At 64.8% G+C, this 24,370-nt stretch overlaps 1 protein-coding gene across 1 annotated transcript in view; it reads left to right on the forward strand.

Annotated features, from left to right (window-relative positions):
- Window positions 1-3,673: 3,673 nt before the first annotated feature.
- CFB (complement factor B) overlaps window positions 3,674-24,370 on the forward strand; it is a 46,482-nt gene continuing 25,785 nt past the window's right edge. The window contains exons 1-18 of the mRNA XM_044982870.1: window positions 3,674-3,734; window positions 4,105-4,338; window positions 4,527-4,712; window positions 5,205-5,378; window positions 5,605-5,727; window positions 7,501-7,637; window positions 9,010-9,151; window positions 10,186-10,332; window positions 10,501-10,590; window positions 12,052-12,192; window positions 12,533-12,624; window positions 13,030-13,141; window positions 13,937-14,244; window positions 14,446-14,672; window positions 15,424-15,500; window positions 18,932-19,023; window positions 19,822-19,963; window positions 24,296-24,345. Coding sequence (XP_044838805.1) covers window positions 3,689-3,734; window positions 4,105-4,338; window positions 4,527-4,712; window positions 5,205-5,378; window positions 5,605-5,727; window positions 7,501-7,637; window positions 9,010-9,151; window positions 10,186-10,332; window positions 10,501-10,590; window positions 12,052-12,192; window positions 12,533-12,624; window positions 13,030-13,141; window positions 13,937-14,244; window positions 14,446-14,672; window positions 15,424-15,500; window positions 18,932-19,023; window positions 19,822-19,963; window positions 24,296-24,345 — 2,520 coding nt within the window. The 5' untranslated portion in view covers window positions 3,674-3,688. The remainder of the gene's footprint in view (window positions 3,735-4,104; window positions 4,339-4,526; window positions 4,713-5,204; window positions 5,379-5,604; window positions 5,728-7,500; window positions 7,638-9,009; window positions 9,152-10,185; window positions 10,333-10,500; window positions 10,591-12,051; window positions 12,193-12,532; window positions 12,625-13,029; window positions 13,142-13,936; window positions 14,245-14,445; window positions 14,673-15,423; window positions 15,501-18,931; window positions 19,024-19,821; window positions 19,964-24,295; window positions 24,346-24,370) is intronic.

The following is a 24,370-nucleotide window of genomic DNA, read 5'->3' on the forward strand; positions in this document are numbered from 1 at the left end:
AGCCAGGGGGAGTTGGGGGAGCTGGGGGGCTCAGGGGACTTGAAGAGGGACCCTGTGGAAGCTGGGGGGCCGGAAGGGGGAGCCGGGGGGAGCCGGGGGGTGGCGTGGCAGCAGGGGGGCTGGAAGGGGGAGCCGGGGGGAGCCGGGGGGTGGCGTGGCAGCAGGGGGGCTGGAAGGGGGAGCCGGGGGGTGGTGGGGGGGGGCGTGGGTGCGGGGGGGCCGGAAGGGGGAACCAGGGGGAGTTGGGGGGTGGCGTGGCAGCAGGGGGGCAGGAAGGGGGAGCCGGGGGGAGCTGGGGGGAGGAGTGGGAGCGGGGGGGCGGGCAGGGGGGGCCGGGGGGAGTGGGGGGGGGGCGGGGCAGCAGGGGGGCGGGCAGGGGGCGCCGGGGGGACGTGGGGGGGGGCGGGGGAGCGGGGGGGCTGGAAGGGGGAGCTGGGGGGAGTTGGGGGGTGGTGTGGGAGCGGGGGGGCCGGAAGGGGGAGCCGGGGGGAGCTGGGGGGTGGCGTGGCAGCAGGGGGGCTGGAAGGGGGAGCCGGGGGGAGTTGGGGGGCCGGCAGGGGGGCGGCGAGAGGCCCGGCCGGGCTGCAGGCAGACAGGAAGGACGGAGTTAGCAGCAGCCAGACAGCCCCTTTCCCCGTCATGCTCCCCCTTTGCCCCCCGCCCCCCGCTCACCCCCCTCCGGCCCCCCCGCCGGCCCCCCGCCAGCCCCCCGCCAGCCCCCCCGCCAGCCTTCCGCACGCCCCACGTCCAGGGGGCCAGGCACCCACCTGAGCGGCTGCAAAGTGGCCCTGGCACCCCTCCCCCACTGCACCCACCCCCTGCGCCCCTCCCCCACTGCACCCACTCCTGTGCCCCTTCCCCACTGCACCCACCCCCCTGTGCCTCACTGCGCCCCTCCCCCACTGCACCCACCCCTGCGCCCCTCCCCCACTGCACCCACTCCTGTGCCCCTCCCCCACTGCACCCACCCCTGTGCCCCTTCCCCACTGCACCCACCCCCCTGTGCCTCACTGCGCCCCTCCCCCACTGCACCCACCCCTGCGCCCCTCCCCCACTGCACCCACTCCCCCCGTGCCCCTCCTCCACTGCACCCACCCCTGTGCCCCATTGCGCCCCTCCCCCACTGCACCCACCCCCCTGTGCCCCTCCAGTGCACCCACCCCCATTGTACCCACCCCTTGCGCCCCCACTGCACCCTCCCCCTGTGCCCCATTGCCCCCCAGTGCACCCCCCCCGCGCCCCTCCCCCACTCCTGGCGGCCCCCCCTCACCTGCAGGCGGCCGCGGGTCCCGCCCCCCGGGATTTCCGCCCCTCGCTTCGCTTTGGGGGTTTGGGGTTTTTTTTTCTATTTTTGCACAAGGAGCCAACTCCAGAGAAAGGGAATTAAAGGGGCCAGGCGAGGCGAGGGGCCCTTAAAGGGGCAGGGCCCGGCGGGAGGGATTATTGTCCGCCAGATGAAAAGTAAACGGCGATGGGAGAGGAGAGAACAAGGGGGGAATTGGCAGCTCCACCGCCCCGGTGCATTGTGGGATACAGGGGTGCGTGGGGGGGAACAAGGCCCCGGTGCACCATGGGAAATGGGGGGTGCCTGTGGGGAGGCAGCCCCAGTGCACCATGGGATATGGGGTGTTTGGAGGGACAAGGCCCCGGTGCACCGTGGGAAATGGGGGGTGCCTGTGGGGAGGCGGCCCCGGTGCACCGTGGGAAATGGGGGGTGCCTGTGGGGAGGCGGCCCCGGTGCACCTTGGGATCGGGGGGTGCCTGTGGGGAGGCGGCCCCGGTGCACCGTGGGAAATGGGGGGGATTGTGGGGAGGCAGCCCCGGTGCACCGTGGGAAATGGGGGGTGCCTGTGGGGAGGCGGCCCCGGTGCACCGTGGGAAATGGGGGGTGCCTGTGGGGAGGCGGCCCCGGTGCACCGTGGGAAATGGGGGGGCCTGTGGGGAGGCGGCCCCGGTGCACCGTGGGAAATGGGGGGGCCTGTGGGGAGGCGGCCCCGGTGCACCGTGGGAAATGGGGCTGCGTGGGGGACGCTGTCCCGGTGCACCGTGGGGTCCGGGGGTCGGTGGGGGGGTGACACACCGGGGAGCCGGGCGGATTTGACCTGGGGAGTTGCGCGGGGGATGGGAAGGTCCCTGGGCTGAGCCAGGAGGGGGGTGGGGGGACGCAGCGAACCCCCAGGCTGGCTCTGAGCTCCCTGCCCCCCAGGACACGGCCGAGGGGGCCTGGGACCCACAGGCTCTGCTGGAGCTTGCGTCCTGCTGCCCCCCAAACCGTCCCTGGGATGCCCCGGGAAGGGGGGGGTGCAGGGCCCCGACCCCCCCCCCCCCACGCACACCCCGACAGGGGGGCAGCCCCGGTGCATTGTGGGAGCTGGGGCACTGGGGGATTTGGTAGCTACCTCGCCCTCCAGGGGCCCCCCCTCGCATCCTCCCCTTTAAGAACGGTGACGTCATCACGCGGCGCCAACCACCAGATGGGCGGGGGGGGACGAGGGAATTTTTTTACCCATAAAATCACCATGGAAACCACCCCCCCACACGTGCACCTCCCCCATCTCCCACTCTGAAGGGAGGGGGTGCGGGGGCCCGGACTCCTGGGTTCTCTCCCGGCGGGGGCAGGGAGGGGGGTCTGGTGGTTAGAGCAGACGGGGTCGGGGCCCGGACTCCTGGGTTCTTTCCCGGCGGGGGCAGGGAGTGGGGTCTGGTGGTTAGAGCAGATGGGGGGGCCCGGACTCCTGGGTTCTCTCCGGGCGGGGGCGCGGAGGGGGGTCTGGTGATTAGAGCAGATGGGGGGGGGCCTGGACTCCTGGGTTCTCTCCAGCCGGGGGCGGGGAGGGGGGTCTGGTGATTAGAGCAGATGGGGGGGCCCGGACTCCTGGGTTCTCTCCGGGCGGGGGCAGGGAGAGGGGTCTGGTGGTTAGAGCAGATGGGGGGGGGCCCGGACTCCTGGGTTCTCTCCCGCCGGGGGCGGGGAGGGGGGTCTGGTGATTAGAGCAGATGGGGGGGGCCCGGACTCCTGGGTTCTCTCCGGGCGGGGGCGGGGAGGGGGGTCTGGTGATTAGAGCAGATGGGGGGGGGCCTGGACTCCTGGGTTCTCTCCTGCCGGGGGCGGGGAGGGGGGTCTGGTGATTAGAGCAGATGGGGGGGCCCGGACTCCTGGGTTCTCTCCGGGCGGGGGCAGGGAGTGGGGTCTGGTGGTTAGAGCAGATGGGGGGGGGGCCCGGACTCCTGGGTTCTCTCCCGCCGGGGGCGGGGAGGGGGGTCTGGTGATTAGAGCAGATGGGGGGGGCCCGGACTCCTGGGTTCTCTCCGGGCGGGGGCGGGGAGGGGGGTCTGGTGGTTAGAGCAGATGGGGGGGGCCCGGACTCCTGGGTTCTCTCCCAGCGGGGGCGGGGCCGCGGGGCTGGCTCGGGGCTCACTAATCCTGTACCCATTAACCGGGGAGCCGGGAAATGAGCCGTTGTTTGTGCAACCCCGTGTGTGTCACCAGAACAAACAGCCCTTGACCCCGGGGCTGCAAGGCCAGACCCCCCCACCGCCCTGGGGGGCACCGGCCCTGCCCCCTAGGGAGCGCTGCCAGCCTGAGCCCAGCCCTATCGCCTGGGGAGGGAGGGGCCCATGGGGGAGGCTCTCCATAGCAGAGCGGCCGGGGCCGGGAGCAGGTGCGCGAGTCCCCCCAGGACCCACCATGGCCCCCTCCCTCTGTGCCCTCCTGCTGCTCGCCCTCCACCCAGGTACGGGGGGGGCAGAGCCCCCCAGGGACGGGGCAAGCGAGGGCGCGGAGGGAGTTCGGGGGAGTCGAGCTGAGTGCGGGGGGCGGGGGGGGGCGAAATGTCCTCCCTACACTCCTTCATTGGGCCTGTTTCTCGTTCCCCCCGTCCTGCAGCCCGTCCCTCCCGGCTTCTGCCTCCATCCCTCTTCCTCCCCCTCTCGCAGGCCGTCCGGCCGTCCAGCCGTCCGTCCGTCCTTTCTCTCATTCCCCTGTTCGTTCGTTCGTTCTCACCCCCCTTATCATATTCTCTCTCTCCCTTTCCCTCCGAATCGCTCGCTCGCTCTCCTCCCTTGGGCCGGGCGTTCATTCCTGCTTCCCCCCGTCTCCCGCAGGTGCCTGGGCGCAGCCCCCCCAGGAGGCAGCGCCCTCCTGTGGCCAGGACGTGGGCATCCGCAATGGCACGTTCGCCCTGTCGGACGGGTACCGCCCGGGCAGCGTCCTCACCTACTCCTGCCCCCCGGGCTTCTACGCCTACCCGCAGGGCAGCCGCGTCTGCGGGGACAACGGGCACTGGACCCCGCTGCACACCCCCTCCGGCTCCGTCCGCACCCAGCCGCTCTGCCGAGGTACAGGGTGCCCGGGGACCGGGCTTCTCTGGGGCTCATGTTTAAAGCGGGGTGGGGGGTGGGGGCCAGGACTGCTGGGTTCTATCCCCGGCTCTGGGAGGGGAGTGGGGTCTAGTGGGCCAGGAGGATGGGGGGCCAGGAGCCAGGACTCCTGGGTTCTCTCCACTCCGGTTCTGTTCTGGTTTCAGAGATCCGCTGCCCGGCGCAACTGGCATTTGAGAACGGCTCGTTCCAGCCACGTCGGGCGTCCTACCCCGTGGGCAGCGTCCTGACCTTCGAGTGCCTGGACGGGTACACGCTGCGGGGGCCGGCCCAGCGCGTCTGCCAGGGGAACGGGCACTGGGACGGGGGCACCCCCGCCTGCGACGATGGAGGTGAGACCCCCTTATCCCCTGAGCCCCCATCCCCCTGCACCCCCATATCCCCCTGAGCCCCACATTTCCCCTCTGCCCCCATATCCCCCTGAGAGCCCCCTTATCCTCCTGTGCCCCCTTATCCTCCTGCGCCCCCATATCCCCCTGGGAGCCCCCTTATCCCCCTGTGCCCCCATATCCCCTGAGAGCCCACACATTCCCCCTCTGCTCCCATATCCTCCTGCACCCCCATATCCCCCTGAGAGCCCCCATCCCCCTGCGCCCCCATATCCCCTGAGAGTCCCACATTTCCCCTCTGCCCCAAATCCCCTGAGAGCCCCCATCCCCCTGCCCCCCCATATCCCCTGAGAGCCCCCCCATATCCCCCTGCGCCCCCATATCCCTGTACCCCCGAGCACCCCCGTGTCCCCAGGGAGCTCAGGGGTGGAAGTGGGTCCCGGGGGTTGGAGACAGAGGGATTGGGGGGCCGTTCTCACCTCTCTCTCCCCCCAGCTGAGCACTGCCCCAACCCCGGGGTGCCGCCCGGGACGACGAAGAGCGGCAGCCGGTACCGGCTGGGCGAGCGGGTCTCCTACCGCTGCCAGGCGGGGCTGTCTCTGGTGGGCTCCGCGCAGCGCGTCTGCACCGAGGCCGGGGAGTGGTCGGGGGCCGAGCCCAGCTGTAGAGGTGAGTGATTCCTCCCCACCCCCATCCCTGGCCCAGGGCTCCCCTCCTGGCCCTCCACCCCCTCCAGATTCCCCCACCGCTGGGGCTCCTTCATCCCCCTCCGCAACTCCCCCCCACCTGCCCAGGGTCCCCTTCCCCATCCCTCCTTGACCCTCCGTCTCCCCCAACCTCCGTCGCCATGCTCCACGCGGCCTGGCTAACGGGCCCTGCTTCCCCCCCCGCCCAGCCCCTTTCTCCTACGACCGGGTGGAGGACGTCGGGGCCCAGTTCGGAGCCTCTTTCTCCAACGTCTTGGGCCTGGCCAGCTCCTCAGCCTCCTCCAGCCTCAACGCCTCCATCATAAAGCCACGTGAGTCTGCCCGGGAGGGTGGGGGGAGGCAGGCCCTGGGGGGGACCAAGGGGAGAGGGTGGTCTCTGCGGGGCGATGAGCAGGGCCGGCTTTAGGCCAATTCAACCAATTCCCCCGAATCGGGCCCCGCGCCTAAGAGGGCCCCGCACCCAAGCCCTGCCAGTGCGCTGTACCAGGGTGGCCCAGCTTCCCCAGGGGGCAATTTAAAGGGCCTGGGGCTCCCAGCAGGGACTGGAGCCTCAGGCCCTTTAAATTGCCACCAGAGCCCCACTGCTGGAGCCCTGGGGGCTGTTTAAAAAGTCTGGGGCTCCCCTTGCTTCTACTGCCCCGGCCCTTTAAATAGCCCCTGGAACCCCGCCACTTCCCCAGGGCTCCCGTGGCTATTTAAAGGGCCGGGGTGGTAGAAGCAGGGGAGCCCCAGGCCCTTTAAATAACCCCCAGAGTCCTGGGGTAGCGGGGGGCTCCAGCTGCCTCTGCTGCCCTGGTCCTTTAAATAGCCCCTGGAGCCCTGCCGCTTCCCCAGGGCTCCCATGGCTATTTAAAGGGCTGGGGCGGTGGAAGCAGGGGAGCCACAGGCCCTTTAAATATCCCCCGAGCCCCAGGCTGCGGCTGCTGCTGCTACCCTGATGGGGGAGGGAGGAGGAGGAGGCACTTACCGTACAGGGTGGGCTGTACCCCCTGTACCCACACCCCCTGCCTGCACCCAGCCCCTGCCTGCACCCAGCCCCGCACTCCCTGCCCTGCCTGCAGCCAGCCCCTGCCCACACCAGCCCCGCACCTCCTGCCCTGTCTCCAGACAACCCCTGCCACACGCCCCTGCCTGAAGCCAGCGAGTCCCGCACTCCTCTGTCTCCAGGCCTGCCAACACTTGCCGCACCCCCCTGCGACCCTGCCTGAAGCCAGCCAGCCCACCCCACATCCCCGTCTCCAGCCAGCCCCACACCCCTTGCCCTGCTTGCAGCCAGACCCTAACTCCAGTCAGCCCCTGCCCTGCCTCCAGCGAGCCCCATGTCCACTGGTGCCCTGCAGTTCCCAGGGCAGTAACCCTGCACACCTGCTTCAATGAGAGGGGCAGGGAACAGCTAGGACCCACACATGTGCACACGCTAGGGTGACCAGACAGCAAGTGTGAAAAATTGGAACAGGAGTGGGGGGTAGTAGGATCCTATATAAGAAAAAGACCCCCAAATCGGGACTGTCCCTATAAAATCTGGACATCTGGTCACCCTAGCACACTCCCAGGGCGTGGTGGGGACCCACACATGTGAAACAGAGCTCATTTCTAGTTCAGGCCCATCTTTTTAAAAAAGAACTTTAGGTAGGGTTAACGTACATCCGTATTTTCCCGGACATGTCCAGCTTTTTGGTTCTTAAATCGCCATCCGGGAGGAATTTTTAAAAATACGGACATATGGTAACCCTATTGGTATAAAAAATACATACTGTGGCACATCCCTTAAAGCAGAACTTTTTACAAGGAACCGGTTGCTAAGAAATGAAAGGCTTTTTTTTACATTTTTTTTTTTTTAGTCATCCCTGCCGGGGCCCCGCCGCAAATGTTCGAATTGGGCCCCGCACTTCCTAAAGCCGGCCCTGGCGATGAGGATGCAGTGGGGGCAGGAGCCCAAGAGATGGGGGTGGGGGAGGCAATAGGGAGAGGAGGGCATTGAGGGAGTAGGGGTTGGTACTAGGGGGTGTAAGGGAGGTGGGGCACATGGGGGGATCCCCCCCCCCCGGATGCTGCGGATAACCTCTCCCGGTTCCCCTGCCCAGCAACGTTCCTGGGCCGCAGGCTCATTCTTAGTGAGAACAGCTTCGTTAACATCTACCTGCTGGTGGACTCCTCCAGGAGCGTCAACAACGAAAGCTTCCAGATCTTCAAGGAGTGGGTGGAGAACATTGTGGCCCGGGTGAGTCTGGCGGGGGGCGGCAGCTCCGCTGTCAGGGACTATGTCTCAGCACTGGTTCTAAGTGCCTCAACACCCGCCATGGCTGCTGCGATTTCTAGCGGTTTCGGGCACCTCAGTGTCTGTTGTGGATGCTGCAAGTTCTAGGTACTTGTATGTCAGCTCAAAGGTTCTTCACTGCCAGACATGGATGACACAAATTATGTGCACTTGCATGCTGGTTCTAGGTACATCAACGCTGTGATGAACTGGGACTGTTCTTAATGGGGTCTATGAATGCTGAGTGGGGAGTGTTGGCCTGGGAGGACGATCTGCATTGGGGGATGGGAGACTGACCTTGAGGGAGGATACCTGAGCAGGTGACACAAGAACCCAGGAAGGTGGTTGGAGGCCAGGTGACATCTCTGCCCGGGAAACTGGAAGAAGGCTGGGGGAGGAGCCGGGGAGAGGCTGGGGGAGAGACGCTGGAGGGAGTTAGAGTTTCAGGAGCTGGCTGGTGTAATGGAGGGGAGCCCAGATGGGGCTCTGATCCCCCAAGGGGGCTGTGGTGCCCCTGGGACTCCAAGACGGACCTAACTGGGGGGGTCCTGTTGTCTGGGCCTGCAAGACCTGTCTGGGACTGTGCTCCTGTCGGCTAAATAGACCTGCTGCTTTCCTGGCTGGCTGAGAGTCATGGTGAATCGCAGGAAGCCGGGGGTGCCGGGCCTTGTCTCCCCCCACACTCCGTGACAAACGCCAGCCATGGATGATGCAAGTTCTAGGGGCTTGTGTGCAGGTGCTACATACCAAGGCTAGCCATGAATGCTACAGATTCTAGATGCCTGCATGCCTGTTCTAGGTATCTCAGTAGTAGCCATGGACACTGCAAGTTCTAGGGGCTTGTGTGCAGGTGCTACATACCAAGGCTAGCCATGAATGCTTCAGATTCTAGATGCCTGCATGCCTGTTCTAGGTATCTCAATAGTAGCCATGGGCACTGCAAATTGTAGCTTCTCACACATCAGATCTAGGTATTTCAGTGCCAGCAATGAGTGCTGCAAGTTGTAGGTGCCTTTATCCCTGTTCTAGGAATCTCTCTTCCTTATATGGCTGCTGCAAGGTCTAGGTGTCCATATGCTGATTCTACCTACAACGACAGCGTATAAACATTGCAAGTTCTAGGTGCCGCCACCTCGGGTTCTAGATTCTTCAATACCAGCCACATGTGCTGCAAATTCTAGGTGTCTCCGTGTTGGTTTTAAATGGCTCCGTACCCTCTCTGGGCCCCTCAGCACTGGGTCTAGGTGTCTCTCATTGCCAGAGCTCGCTTTCCTGTTCTCACACCCTTTTCTCCTCTTCTGTTTCCTGCTCCCTCCTGATCTCTCACCCGTTCCAGATTGACAGCTTTGAAGTAGCGTCCAGCTTTGCTGTGATCTCCTACGCCACCAAGCCCAAGAAAATTGTTTCCATTTATGATCCTGAAGCTTCTGATGCGACTGAAGTTATTAAAAAGACAAAGACGGGGATGAATTTTCAAGGTCCTGCATGCTTCCTCTTCACGGGGCCTCCCTAATGCATGGGGGTCTCGGGCTGTCAATACCATTCACACCCCGTATTAGGTTCCTCAGGACCCTGGATATTACTTGGGTTCTAGGTGCCTCAACACCTGCCTTCAGATTGGGAGATGGACGCTGGTGGTCTCATCAAGCCAGTAATAAACCATCATTAGGGTTTTAAAAAAAATAATAGAATGTAATTTGCTAACTCAGAAAGTATTGCACCCACCATGAACTAACTCTATTTTGGATCTTACTATGACAGATAAAGAGGAATTGATCACTGGACTGGAAGTTGGTGGTTGCCTAGAGACCAATGATCATGACCTGATTGCATTCAATATGAGCAAACAGAGACAGTCCCAGCCAGAAATATATATATTTAGTGCTTCAAGAGAACTAATTTCCCCAAACTAAGGAAAATGCTGAGTGAAATCGAGTGGGAGGAAATGTTAAGTCCTAAGTGCCTCAATATCAGCCCTTAATCTCACTAGAATTTTAGTTGCCTCAACACTAGTCCTGGGCACTGTTGGTTCTTGATGACTTAGCACCACTTGTGGACACTATTGGTTCTGGGCACCTCAACCCCAGTCACAGGTATTATTGGTTCTAGATGCCTCAACACGACTCATGGGTATTATAGGTTCTAGGTGCTTCAATAGCTGCACCTCCTTTAAGACTCTAGATGCATCACCACCAGCAGAGATGACCCATGCCTGGTGATTGGGGGGAGGGAAGAGCGAGGGCAGCTGGCTTCAGCACTGTTACTGAGCATGCTCAGTCCACGTGAGCATGTTCTGTCCAAGCCAAGCAGCAAATCTGGGGGGGAGGAAGGAACATGATCCCACATGCCCCCTCACGCATCACCTCTGGAATTCAGCTCTAGATTCCACTGCCTCTAGATAGATCTATTCAATCTATTGTCATTACTGGCTCTAGGCTCCCCCACATGGGTTTCAGATGCTTCTCACTGTATCCTGGGTTCTAGGTATATGGGGTATTTTATCCTTTTGCAGACCATGGCAACGGGACTGGGACCAACACCCGAGCAGCGCTGCTGGAGGTGTATAACATGATCCTGTTCCAGAAGGAGTCCTTCAAACGGGATGGCAAGCCGGATGCATGGAAGGAAATCCGGCACGCCATCATTGTGCTGACAGATGGTGAGGAGCGACTGTTCCATTCTTTGGGGACCAGGGAAAGGGTTATCTGACCCCCACCCTCAGTGGGTACAGGTCAAGCTTCCCAACTACATAGCCCCTTGTCAATGTGCCCCTGTCTTGGGGGAAGGGAATGGGCCATATCTGCTAACCCATAGGATGTTGTTTCAGGCAAATACAACATGGGAGGATCCCCCAAGGATGCGGTAGCCAAGATAGAAGATGTTCTAGAGATCAAGCCAGACAGGAAAGACTACCTAGGTGAGTCTGCCAACACACTTGGGTCCATCCCACATACCAGTGATGGTTGCAGTCCTTCACTGATGTGATCTACCTGTTCTAGGTGCCTCAATGCCAGTTCTAGGTGTTTCATTACTTGGCAGTGGCTACAGTTGTCAATATCTTCCTTGGCGCTGCAATGCCAGGATCTGGGCGCTATGAGTTCTAGGTGCCTAAAAACTAGTTCAGGGATCTGGGAATTCCCAGTTCTAGACGCATCAGTATTCTATTTGTATTCTTGGCTTCAGGTGCCTCAACAGGGGTACCAGGCACTTTAAGCCCAAGTTTAACCAGCCCAGCATACTCTGTCCTGGTGTTATATCAACTCTGTATACCCCAGTGCCTTCACAACAGGTTATTTGTACTGTTGGTTTTAAATGATTTAATATCACCTGTTGGTATGGCAGCAGCATGTTCTTTGCAACATTGGTTCTAGATGTGTCTACATACATTCTGGATGCCCTCTGTGTTAGTCCTGCTACCTAACAGGTTGTTTCATCTCTTCTGGGTATCCCAATAGCACTCCTCTATGAAGATATTACCACTGCTGGTTCTAGGTGCTTCAACACCCATCCTAAGCAGCTCAGTAGCTTACTACCAAGTTATTTGTACCGCTGGTTCTAGGTACCACTTACACTTGTCCTGTTTTCCCAAGACCAGACTTGGCTATGAAATTAGTTTTTTTCAATTGTAACTGAAAATTGATATTACCTGCTGAACATTTTTTACCAAAAAGGTCATTTTCCTTTGTTCAGGGAGAGGGACGTTCCACATTTAAACTTTTGAATAGCTCAACTTGCTACCAAGTTTTCTGCTTTCTTGATTCTAGGTGCCAGTTATAGGTATGAATAATGATAACTCAGTTTTAGCATCTCTATGCTACAATTTCCAAGTTCCTCTGTGCACCCTATTCCTCACTACCCGATTCCTTCTACTCTGGGTTCTAGGCATTATTAGGTCCTAGCTGGTCCTAGGGCCTCTGTTTGTCAGAAGCTGGGAATGAACAACAGGGGATGGCTCACTTGATGATTACCTGTTCTGATCATTCCCTTTGAAGCACCTGGCATTGGGCACTGTCAGAAGACAGGACACTGGGCTAGATGGACCTTTGGTCTGACCAAGTATGGCCGTTCTTATGCCCTAGTAATAAGTTTTAGGCACTGTGCCAATTCTAGGCACCACAGTACCAGTCCTAGTGCCTCTCTGCTGGGGTATTTGCACTATTTGTTCTAGGTGCCTCAGCACAGGTTCTAGGTCCCTCAACACCATTTCTAAGCACTGCTGGGTTCCAAAATGCCCTAATAATTGGTTCTGGGCACGCTGCTGGTTGCAGACTCCACACTACCAGGGACAGGGCTCTCCAGTGACTTTCCAGCCTCAACACCAGCTCCAAACCCTTCGGATTCTCGGTGCCCTCATGCAGTTTCTTGACTTGCCTCCTAGATATCTATGCCTTTGGGATTGGGACACAGGAGGTGGACTGGGCGGGCCTTAATGAGATCGCTTCCAAGAAGGAAGGGGAGAGACATGCCTTCATGATGGAGTCCAGCCAGAATCTCAAGGCTGCGTTCGAGGATGTCCTGGGTACGTCGGGGCCGACAGCGGGCGTGGCGTCCCCCATCACAGCGCGGGGGCCTCATCTTTGCAGGCTGTCTAGCCAGGCTGCCAAGGAGGAGGGCTGGGGTGTCTCGTCTCCGTGTCTGGAACTGGGTGGGGGCGTCTCTCCCAGAGGGGAACCAAGCCGGGGGAGGGTCTCTTCCCATGGGGCACCATTTTGGTTTGGGGGAGGGGGGCTCCGCTGGGACTATTTGGCCATGTGGGCTTCGGGGTCTTCCAGGACAGTCACCTTAGGGCATGGGGGGGACACAGAGGGGTTGGCAAGCAGTGACCCCAAGGACTAACCCTCTTCCCCCCCACGGCGCAGACCCCACAAATATCCAGAATCTCTGCGGGCTGGGGAACGATTCACAGACCGCCACGCACCAGCAGCAGAACCCCTGGCACGTGCTCATCAAGGTGGGTCTGTCTGCTGAGCCCTTTGGGGGGATGCTGTCCCGTTCCCTCCCTCCCTGGGGGCTGGGACCGCTGTCCTGGACACCTGGGTCCCGTTCCCTCCCTCCCTGGGGGCTGGGACCGCTGTCCCGGACACCTGGGTCCCGTTCCCTCCCTCCCTGGGGGCTGGGACCACTGTCCTGGACACCTGGGTCCCGTTCCCTCCCTCCCTGGGGGCTGGGACCGCTGTCCCGGACACCTGGGTCCTGTTCCCTCCCTTCCTGGGGGCTGAGACCGCTGTCCCGGACACCTGGGTCCTGTTCCCTCCCTCCCTGGGGGAGCTGTGAGCACCGCAGGGCCCCCTGGCAGTGCTGGGGGGAGCGCTCCTCCCATGCCCCTCCCTGCATTGGCCCCTCTCCCTGTCCGTAGGGGACGACAGGCGCATCGTGCCGGGGGTCCCTGGTTTCTGACTCGTGGGTCCTGACGGCCGCACACTGCTTCAACCAGGTGACAGACACGTCCCTCTGGAGAGTGCAAGTGGGTAAGTGACCCCAGACAGCACTCGGCCCTCGGAACCCAGGAGTCCGGGCTCCCAGCCCACCCATTCCAACCCACCAGCCCCCACTCCCCTCCCAGAGCCGGGAGAGAACCCAGGAGTCCTGGCTCCCAGCCCCTGCTCTAACCACTAGCCTCTTTCCTGGCATGCGCCCGCTGGCAGAGTCACCTCCAGCGCGGGTCTCCCTGGGCCCTTCTCCCCCGTCCGACCTTTCCTCAGCTCCAACCTGACCCGGGCCCTTCGTTCCCCTCGCCGCGCCCCTGGCCAGTGGCTTGTGAAAGCCCAGCCTGGCGCCTCCGCTGGCCCGGGCCCTGCTGCCGGGCCGGAGAGCCGCCCCATAGGGAACAACAGAGCACGGCCCAGCCCAGCCTCTGGCAGTCCGAGGGCTGCGTCCCTGCCCCGCCCGGCTAGCAGCCACCCCGGCCCCAGCCTCCTGGAGCTTTGGCCTTAGGGCATCCTCCGGCAGTGAGTTCCACAGGTTGTCGGGGCGTGGAGCCCGCAGCCTGGTCACTTCCTGCGTGCCGGGAAGGGGCGAATAACACGCCCCGGGTCCCGCTCTCCAGCCCCCTCGGTCGTCTCTTTGCCAAGCTGAGCGGGCCCAGGCGCACGGACCAGCCCCCGAATGAGCTCCGTTCCCTTCTCTGCCCCTCTCGCTTGGCCGAGGGGCGCCTGGAGCTGCAGGCAGGGGCCAGCCCTGTGTCCCGAGGGGCGTCCGGGCTGGGGGCTGTGAGGGGCGGCCGTGGGGCCAGCCCCGTGTCCCGAGGGGCGTCCGGGCTGGGGGCTGTGAGGGGCGGCCGTGGGGCCGGGCCAGTGTCCGGAGGGGCGTCCGGGCTGGGGGCTGTGTCACGGAGTGTGGGGGATTCAGGCCCTGCACCCCCGGGCTCCCTGCGATTCCCCAGGACTCTCAGCAGCCAGTAAAGCAGAAGGTTTATTTAGACGACAGGAGCACAGGCCAGGACAGGGTCTTGCAGGCCCAGATAACAGGATCCCCCCGGTTAGGTCCATCTTGGGGCCCCAGGAGCCCCACAGCCCCCTCGGGGATCAGAGCCCTCTCCCCCTGCTTCCCCTCTATCCCCAGCCAGCTCCAGTCTGCCCAGCCCCCTCCGGCCCCTCCTCTCTGCTCTGCTCCTTCCCGGGCCAGGAGGTCACCTGACCCCTTTGTCTCCCACACCTTGAGATGCACCTTTGCAGGGAGGGGCCGGGCCATCCGTTGCTAGGAGACAGAGTGACAGGCATTTGCTGCATGGCCTTTTGCTGCTAGATACTTAGGATCTGTCCCCAGCCCCCAGTATGACCAGTCCCACTTCGTCCCAGGCTGTGAGGGGCAGCCGTGGGGCCGGGCCGGGCCTCAGGCTGTGTGTGTGGCAGAGCGGACGGATATCCCCATCAAGAGGAGGATCGACCACCCGCGGTACAACGTCACGGCCAAGGCCAGCCAGGGCATCACCGAGTTCTACGACTACGACGTGTCGCTCGTCGAGCTGCAGCACGCCGTGCAGTTCTCCGGGCGGGTCCGGTGAGAGCGCGGGCAGCGGGGCAGGGGCCTGGCCCCTCTGGGGGGCACCGATCCGGCCCCAGGGCAGGGCCTGGCCCCTCTGGGGGGCACCGATCCGGCCCCAGGGCAGGGACTGGCTGGCTCAGGGGGACAGGGAATGGGGCAGGGGCCTGGCCCCTCTGGGGGGCGCTGGCTCCCCCCGGCCCCAGGGCAGGGCCTGGCTGGCTCAGGGGGGCGGGAATGGGGCAGGGCCTGGCTGGCTCAGGGGGGCGGGAATGGGGCAGGGGCCTGGCCCCTCTGGGGGGCACCGGCTCCCCCCGGCCCCAGGGCAGGGCCTGGCTGGCTCAGGGGGGGCGGGAATGGGGCAGGGGCCTGGCCCCTCTGGGGGGCGCCGGCTCCCCCCGGCCCCAGGGCAGGGCCTGGCTGGCTCAGGGGGGGCGGGAATGGGGCAGGGGCCTGGCCCCTCTGGGGGGCGCCGGCTCCCCCCGGCCCCAGGGCAGGGACTGGCTGGCTCAGGGGGGCGGGGAATGGGGCAGGGGCCTGGCCCCTCTGGGGGGCACCGGCTCCCCCCGGCCCCAGGGCAGGGCCTGGGTGGCTCAGGGGGGGCGGGAATGGGGCAGGGGCCTGGCCCCTCTGGGGGGCGCCGGCTCCCCCCGGCCCCAGGGCAGGGACTGGCTGGCTCAGGGGGGCGGGAATGGGGCAGAGGCCTGGCCCCTCTGGGGGGCGCTGGTTCCCCCCGGCCCCAGCTCACGCCCGTCTGTCTCCTCCCCAGACCCATCTGCCTGCCCTGCACGGTGCGAGCGAACCGAGCTCTGAAGAAGCCCCAGCGGGCGACGTGCAAGGATCACGGTGCGTGCGACGTCCCGGCCTCGTGTGTCCCTCCAGCCTGGCGCCCCAGGAAGCGGCGCGGGGGGTGGGGCCGGGTGCCTCCCACCCGCTTCCAATCTGCCAGCTCCCGGCCCGGCCCCGTGTGAAAACCTCTGTGCTGAGTGGAAAGCAGAAACCAGGGTGGGGTGACCCCCACTCAGCCCCCCAAATGCCCCCTCTGATTTTAACCCTCACTAACCCCCACCCCCACCCCGCTCTTCCAAGGACCGAACCCAGGAGTCCTGCTTCAGCCCCTGTCATACCTATGGCGGGAAGGGAGCAGCCCTCCTGTGCACAATGCTCCGAAATCCCGCCTGGCCAGACACCAAAGCCTCTTTCCTGCCGAGGGTGAAGCGGCTCCGCTCACCTGGCTGCCTGCTCGCGGCTTGAAACCTTCTGTTAAACCAGAGCCCCTCTGCCTGGAGCCGCCGCCACCTTCCCAGCTCCGCTTTCTGCAGCCGCACCGGAGCCAGAATCTCACCGGCTTTCGGGTCCTAAAGCAGCCCTCGCCGCTGGCCGCCCGGCGTGTCGCGGTTCCTGCCCAGATACGGGGACCTGCATGTGGACCCCAAACTGAATGAGCAGCTGAGATCTGGTCGTGCTGCCACCGCGCCCACGGGCTGGCTCCTTCCCTGGCGAGTCTTGAGAGAGGCCTCCAGCGAGTCCCGGGGGACCAGCGCTCCGACCCCTGGATCTTAACCCAGGGAGGGATTTAACCCTCCCCCCCCAATGCCTGGGGAGTCCAGCTCCGACCCCTGGATCTTAACCCAGGGGGGATTTAACCATCGCCCCCTCCCCCCCCAATGCCTGGGGAGTCCAGCTCCGACCCCTGGATCTTAACCCAGGGGGGATTTAACCATCGCCCCCCCCCAATGCCTGGGGAGTCCAGCTCCGACCCCTGGATCTTAACCCAGGGGGGATTTAACCATCGCCCCCTCCCCCCCCAATGCCTGGGGAGTCCAGCTCCGACCCCTGGATCTTAACCCAGGGGGGATTTAACCATCGCCCCCTCCCCCCCCATGCCTGGGGAGTCCAGCTCCGACCCCTGGATCTTAACCCCGGGGGGGATTTAACCATCGCCCCCTCCCCCCCCCCAATGCCTGGGGAGTCCAGCTCCGACCCCTGGATCTTAACCGCGGGGGGGATTTAACCATCGCCCCCTCCCCCCCCAATGCCTGGGGAGTCCAGCTCCGACCCCTGGATCTTAACCCAGGGGGGATTTAACCATCGCCCCCGCCCCCCCCCCCAATGCCTGGGGAGTCCAGCTCCGACCCCTGGATCTTAACCCCGGGGGGGATTTAACCATCGCCCCCCCCCCCCCCCACCAATGCCTGGGGAGTCCAGCTCCGACCCCTGGTTATTAACCCCGGGGGGGATTTAACCATCGCCCCCTCCCCCCCCCAATGCCTGGGGAGTCCAGCTCCGACCCCTGGATCTTAACCCGGGGGGATTTAACCATCGCCCCCTCCCCCCATGCCTGGGGAGTCCAGCTCCGACCCCTGGATCTTAACCCCGGGGGGATTTAACCATCACCCCCTCCCCCCCCAATGCCTGGGGAGTCCAGCTCCGACCCCTGGATCTTAACCCGGGGGGATTTAACCATCGCCCCCTCCCCCCATGCCTGGGGAGTCCAGCTCCGACCCCTGGATCTTAACCCGGGGGGATTTAACCATCGCCCCCTCCCCCCATGCCTGGGGAGTCCAGCTCCGACCCCTGGATCTTAACCCGGGGGGGATTTAACCATCGCCCCCTCCCCCCCCAATGCCTGGGGAGTCCAGCTCCGACCCCTGGATCTTAACCCAGGGGGGATTTAACCATCGCCCCCTCCCCCCCCCAATGCCTGGGGAGTCCAGCTCCGACTCCTGGATCTTAACCCAGGGGGGATTTAACCATCGCCCCCTCCCCCCCCAATGCCTGGGGAGTCCAGCTCCGACCCCTGGATCTTACCGCTGGGGGGATGTAACCCTCCCCCCCCAATGCCTGGGGAGTCCAGCTCCGACCCCTGGATCTTAACCCAGGGGGGATTTAACCATCGCCCCCTCCCCCCCCCAAGGCCTGGGGAGTCCAGCTCCGACCCCTGGATCTTAACCCCGGGGGGGATTTAACCATCGCCCCCTCCCCCCCCATGCCTGGGGAGTCCAGCCCCGACCCCTGGATCTTAACCCAGGGGGGATTTAACCATCGCCCCCTCCCCCCCCATGCCTGGGGAATCCAGCTCCAACCCCTGGATCTTAACCCAGGGGGAAATGAAGCAGGTTCTTCAAAAGGCGGCTTTGAATTAAAGAGAGAAAAGGAAAAATCATCTCTGTAAATCAGGCCAGAAACTACCTGTCCCGGGACTCAGATTCCTGGCGCCCAGAGACCAGGGCTCCCGGTCACAGCAACCGGGTGAAACCCTCCAGCAAAGGCCCAGTCGCAAGCTGAGAAACCAGACCCCGACCCGCCCGCCGGCTGCTCCTTGCGGGTTGGCGATACAGGCCCTGGCTCGGGACGATGGCGGGTCCCTCTTAGCCCCGAGAGCGACACCCTCAAACAAAGAGCCACACAACCCCCCCCCCAGGATTTGAAAGTCTCCTGTCCCCTTACTGGTCCTTTGGGTCGGGTGCCAGCCAGGTGACCGGAGCCGCTTCACCCGCGGCAGGAAAGAGGCTTTGGTGTCTGGCCAGGCGGGATTTCGGAGCATTGTGCACAGGAGGGCTGCTCCCTTCCCGCCATAGGTATGACAGGCCCCTCCTGCTTCAGCCACTAACCCCCTGCCCATCCGGGGACCCAGGCGTCCTGCCCCAGCCCCCCTCTCTGCCACAACCACTAACCCCTCTGCCCATCCGGGGACCCAGGCGTCCTGGCCCCAGCCCCCCTCTCTGCCACAACCACTAACCCCTCCGCCCATCCGGGGACCCAGGAGTCCTGGCCCCAGCCCCCCTCTCTGCCACAATCACTAACCCCTCCTGCCCATCCAGGGACCCAGGCGTCCTGCCCCAGCCCCCGCTGCCCGTCCGGGGACCCAGGCGTCCGGCCCTAACCCGGCCCCCGCTGCCCATCCGGGGACCCAGGCGTCTGGCCCCCGCTGCCCGTCCGGGGACCCAGGCGTCCGGCCCTAACCCGGCCCCCGCTGCCCGTCCGGGGACCCAGGCGTCCGGCCCTAACCCGGCCCCCGCTGCCCGTCCGGGGACCCAGGCGTCCGCCCCTAACCCGGCCCCCGCTGCCCGTCCGGGGACCCAGGCGTCCGCCCCTAACCCGGCCCCCGCTGCCCGTCCGGGGACCCAGGCGTCTGGCCCCCGCTGCCCGTCTGGGGACCCAGGCGTCCGGCCCTAACCCGGCCCCCGCTGCCCGTCCGGGGACCCAGGCGTCTGGCCCCCGCTGCCCGTCTGGGGACCCAGGCGTCCGGCCCTAACCCGGCTGTCTGCCTGCAGAGCTGGAGCTGCTGGGGCTGGAGCGGGTCCCCGCCCACTTCGTCTCCCTGGCCAAGGAGAGGTTAAACGTGCAAATCAAGAACAACAAGTCGGTAGGTGGGGCCCCGGGCCCCCGAGCGGGGGGGGTCTGGCCCCGGGGGGGGCACCTGCGTTTGCAGCAGGGAGAAGATGCTGCCCCTGTGCCCCGCCCCAGCTACTCTGGGGGAGCTGGGGGGGCTGATGGGGGGTGTCCCCCTGTGCCCCGCCCCAGCTGCTCTGGGGGAGCTGAGGGGGCTGATGGGGGGGTGTCTCTACTGAGCTGGGGGGCAGGGGGAGCCCGGCTGTGCCTGGAGCAGGAGCTGGACTGACACGCGCCCCCCCCGGTCTCCCTCGCACGCGCCCCGACACGCGCGGGTGCCCCCGGTCTCCCTCGCACGCGCCCCGACGCGCGCGCACACACACACACAGTCTCCCTCACAGACACCCTCACCCACACCCCCCGATGCGCGTGTGCACCCCCCGCGGCATGCACACACACTTGTGTTACTGTTGGCGCTGTGACCTCTCCCTGGGGAGACAGGCCAGGCTGTGGGCTCTGGCAGTTGTGCTGGGCACACGCGGAACCGCGGACACGGGGCCTGTGCCCACCGGAGCCGCGCCAGTCCCGCCCGAGGTGGGAGAGAACCCAGGAGTCCTGCCCCCCCCCGAGCTGGGAGAGAACCCAGGAGTCCTGCCCCCCCCCCGAGCTGGGAGAGAACCCAGGAGTCCTGCCCCCCCCCCGAGGTGGGAGAGAACCCAGGAGTCCTGCCCCCCCCCCGAGCTGGGAGAGAACCCAGGAGTCCTGCCCCCGCCCGAGGTGGGAGAGAACCCAGGAATCCGGGCACCCGGCTAAGCCCCAGCTCTCCCCCCAGCGCCCTTCGTGCATCGCTGGCGCCGTCCAGCCCGGCATGATCTACGCCAACGTGTCGGACGTGTCGCAGGTGGTGACCGACCGGTTCCTCTGCTCCGGGCAGGAGGCCAGCGGCGGCTCGGAGGAGAAGTCTACCTGCAAAGGTGACACGGGGCCCGGCTCCCCCCGGCCCCAGGGCGGGGACTGGCTGGCTCAGGGGGTGGGAATGGGGCAGGGGCCCGTCCCCTCCGGGGGGTGCTGGCTCCCCCCTGTGACGAAGTGGGACTGTTCGCACTGGGGGCTGGGGACACTTCCTAAGTATCTAGCAGCAAAAGGCCATGCAGCAAATGCCTGACACTCTGTCGCCTAGCAATGGATGGCCCGGCCCCTCCCTGCAAAGGTGCCAACTGAAGGTGTTGGAGACAAAGGGGTCAGGTGACCTCCTGGCCCGGGAAAGAGGCAGAGCAGGGAGGAGGGGCCGGAGGGGGGCTGGGCAGATTGGAGTTGGCTGAAGAACAGAGGGGAGGCAGGGAGACCGGGCTCTGATCCCCGAGGGGGGGCTGGGAGGCCCCCCAAGATGGAGCTAACCGGGGGGATCTGGTTATCTGTGCCTGCAAGACCCTGTCCTGGGCTGTGTTCCTGTCGTCTAAAAAAACCTTCTGCTTTGCTGGCTGCTGAGAGTCCTGGGGAATCGGCAGGGAGCCCGGGGGTGCAGGGCCTGGCTCCCCTACACTCCGTGACAACTGGTGGTAGCGGTGGGATGACTGCACCCCGTGGACGGCGCTTCCTGCAGTAAGTGACTGGGGAGCAGTAAACCGAAGGGGTGATTCACCCCTGGGCGAGTGTGGCCAGAGAGAAGGACTTTGCAGTAACAGGGTCCCCCGGGGGATCACAGCGAGCGGTCCCCGGGGCGGAGGAGGCTGCAGCTCGACCCTGGCAGAGAGGTGGTGACCTCAAGGACTGGCACACTAGGGGTCCCCCTGGAACCCGTGGGGAGCGGCGAGCACCCCAGCCTACAAGCAACCAGCAGGAAGATGTATTCCCAGAAGCGCAAGTGCAACCTGGTGGAGCAGTGCAAGCAGAGGGGGCTGCGCTGTGGGAAGCTCACCAAGGCCCAGCTGATTGCCCGGCTGGAGGAGAGGGATCGCAGGGATGAACCGGTCCCTGTCTCTGCGGGAAGCAGCCAGGCCGATGCAGCACAGGCACCAGTGTCTGTCCCCGCTGGGAGTGGTCAGCCGGCCGCTGAGGGCTCCTCGAGACCCCCCAACCCTAGGCCTAGGGGGAGGGGGAGGAGGAGCCCAGCTACGGAGGGCACCGTGACCCCCCCGGCCGGCAGGGGATCGTCCCGGCGACGCTCGGCCTCCGTGAAACTCAGGCGGCTGGACTTGGAGAGGGAGATCAAACGGATGGAGATGGAGGACCGGCAGAAGCAGCGCGAATTCGAGGAGAGGGAGAAGGAGAAGCAACGCGAACACGAGGAAAGGGAGAAGGAGAAGCAGCGCAGTCATGAGCTGGCCATGGCCCAGCTGAACAACAGGGAGGCCCCGGCTGCGGGGAGTGAGGGGGGGCCCAAGCCTACAAAGAGCTTTGATAAGAGCTTCCTGGCCCGGCGTAAGGAGGGGGAGGACATAGACACCTTCCTGATGGCCTTTGAGAATGCCTGCGAGCTGCGCCAGGTTGCCCCTGCAGACAGGATCCGGCGCCTCACCCCCTTACTGGACCCCACCGCCGTGGAGGTGTACAGCCGAATGAAAGGGGCGGAGGCAGGGGACTACAACCTGTTCAAAGAGGCCCTGCTCCGCGAGTTTGGGCTGACCCCGGAGATGTACCGGAAGAGGTTCCGGAGTCAACGTAAGACCCGGGAGGTCACCTACCTACAACTGGTCAACCGGGCGCAGGGATATGCCCGCAAGTGGACAGCTGGGGCCCAAACTAGAGAGGACCTGCTTGACCTAGTCATACTGGAGCACCTGTATGCGCAGTGCCCATCCGACCTGAGGCTGTGGTTAATGGACCAAAAGCCGGAGAACCCGCAGCACGCAGGCCAGCTGGCCGACCAATACATGGACAGTCGGGCAGGGGATAATAGGGAGGCGTCTCAAAGTAGCAGGTCTGCCTCGACGCAGAGGGAGATTCACCAGGAGACCTCCCAGACGGGGCCGAGGGAGGACCCCCACCAAAGGGAAACATCTAGCGTCAGGTCCAGCCGTCCCACTCGAGGGGACCCACGAGACATGGGCTGCTATCAATGTGGCCAACCGGGCCACATACGGGCCCAGTGCCCCAAGCTCCGGGACAAACTGAGCATACCAACCCCACACCGGGTCAACTTGGTAGAGACCCAGCCGGATGAGGGGCAGCGTTCGCAGGAAAGGGGGGCTGGCCGCGTAACCCCTGCGAAGGAGGGAGGGGGGCCCCGGGCTGTCCCCTCCGAGGGGCTGGATGCTCCCCGCCCTGAGTTTTGGGTTTACAGGGTAGGCACAGGGCTGCCCCTTCGGAGCGAGTGCCTTGTCCCCCTGGAGATAGACGGGAAGGAGGTCACTGGGTACTGGGACACGGGCGCAGAGGTGACGCTGGCCTGGCCCGAGGTGGTGGGCCTAGATCGGATGGTGCCCAACACCTACCTGACCCTGAGGGGTGTGATCGGGACCCCATTCAGGGTGCCTGTCGCGAGGGTACACCTAAAGTGGGGGGACAAGGAGGGCCCCAAGGACGTGGGGGTGCACCCACAGTTGCCCACGGAGGTGTTAATGGGGGGGGATCTCGAGGACTGGCCCAGTAACACCCGGGGTGCCCTGGCCGTGAACCATAGTCAGAGTCGGCGCAGGGCTCTGCACCCTGACACCGGGGAAGGCACTCTGCCCGGGGCACCGGACCCTGACCCGGTGCGGAGGGAACGCCCAGGGACAGGGCTCAGAGAGGCTGTGGCCCCAGACCCAGCCGGGGAGAGAGAGCAGATCCCCGCCCCTGCCCCAGCGGCTGAGTACCAGGCCGCGGTGCGGGAAGACCCCTCCTTGCGGAGGATAGGGGACCTGGCCAGCCTCGGGGGGGAACAGACCATGGGACGAGGTGGCCGGAAAAGGTTCCTGTGGGAGAAGGGGCTCCTGTACCGAGAATGGGCTCCCCCAGGGAAGATGGAGTCAGGGGGGATCAGGAGGCAGCTGGTGGTACCCCAGGAGTATCGCCACCAGCTGCTGTGCCAGGCCCATGACATCCCCCCTCAGGGCACCCGGGAGCCTGGCGTACCCAGCAGCGGCTGCTGCAGAACTATTACTGGCCTGGGGTCTTTGCCCATGTCCGGCAGCACTGCCGCTCCTGTGACCCCTGCCAGAGGGGGGGGAAGGCCCGGGACAGGGGGAAGATGGCTGTAAGGCCCGGGCCCCGCCCCGAGGAGCCTGTCCAGAGGGGGGCCAGGGTCAGAAGGGGGGCTCTGAACCGAGAGAGCCCGAATCACAGCCCCCCAGACTGGAACGTGGGGAGAAGGCCCCAGCCCCGCGTGCACCCCAGGGGTACTGGGGTGGGGAAAGGGCGCGGGCGGCATAAGGCTTCCCCCCTGCAACCTGCCAGTGCCCACGAGTCCCCCCGACCTACAGGGGGGCAGGAAACTGGAATGACCTGGGGTAACTCTCCCCCCAGAACGGGGGGGACCCTGGGGCAGCCATGGGAATGTCGGTGGGTTCGAACTTCCACAGGTCACTGGCTGGAGTGACCCTGCTCAGTTCGGTCTCGAAGGGGGGAGAGGAGTTGTCACGGAGTGTGGGGGAGCCAGGCCCTGCACCCCGGGCTCCCTGCGATTCCCCAGGACTCTCCGCAGCCAGGAAAGCAGAAGGTTTATTTAGGCGACAGGAGCACAGGCCAGGACAGGGTTTTGCAGGCACAGATACCGGATCCCCCCGGTTAGCTCCATCTTGGGGCCCTGGAGCCCCACAGCCCCCCCCCCCCCCGGGGATCAGAGCCCGGTCTCTCTGCTCCCCTCTATCCCCAGCCAGCTCCAGTCTGCCCAGCCCCCTCCGGCCCCTCCTCTCTCCTCCGCTTCTCTCCCGGGCCAGGAGGTCACCTGACCCCTTTGTCTCCCACACCTTGAGATGCACCTTTGCAGGGAGGGGCCGGGCCATCCGTTGCTAGGAGACAGAGTGACAGGCATTTGCTGCATGGCCTTTTGCTGCTAGATACTTAGGATCTGTCCCCAGCCCCCAGTATGACCAGTCCCACTTCGTCACACCCCCGGCCCCAGGGCGGGGACTGGCTGGCTCAGGGGGGCAGGGGGCGGGGAATGGAGCAGGGGCCTGTCCCCTCTGGGGGGCGCCGGCTCCCCCCGGCCCCAGGGCAGGGACTGGCTGGCTCAGGGGGGCAGCGGGTGGGAATGGGGCAGGGGCCCGTCCCCTCTAGGGGGCTCTGGTTCGCACCCGGCCCCAGGGCGGGGACAGGCTGGCTCGGGGGGGGGGCAGGGAACGGGGTCTGTCCCCTGTGGGGCTGAGTTCTGGTTTCCCCCACAGGTGAATCTGGGGGGGGGTTGTTCCTGGAGAAGAAGAGGAGATATTTCCAGGTTGGTAACCCCTCCCCCCAGCTTT

This window comes from Mauremys mutica, chromosome 12, assembly GCF_020497125.1.
Source record: "Mauremys mutica isolate MM-2020 ecotype Southern chromosome 12, ASM2049712v1, whole genome shotgun sequence".
NCBI classification, from domain to species: Eukaryota; Metazoa; Chordata; order Testudines; family Geoemydidae; genus Mauremys; species Mauremys mutica.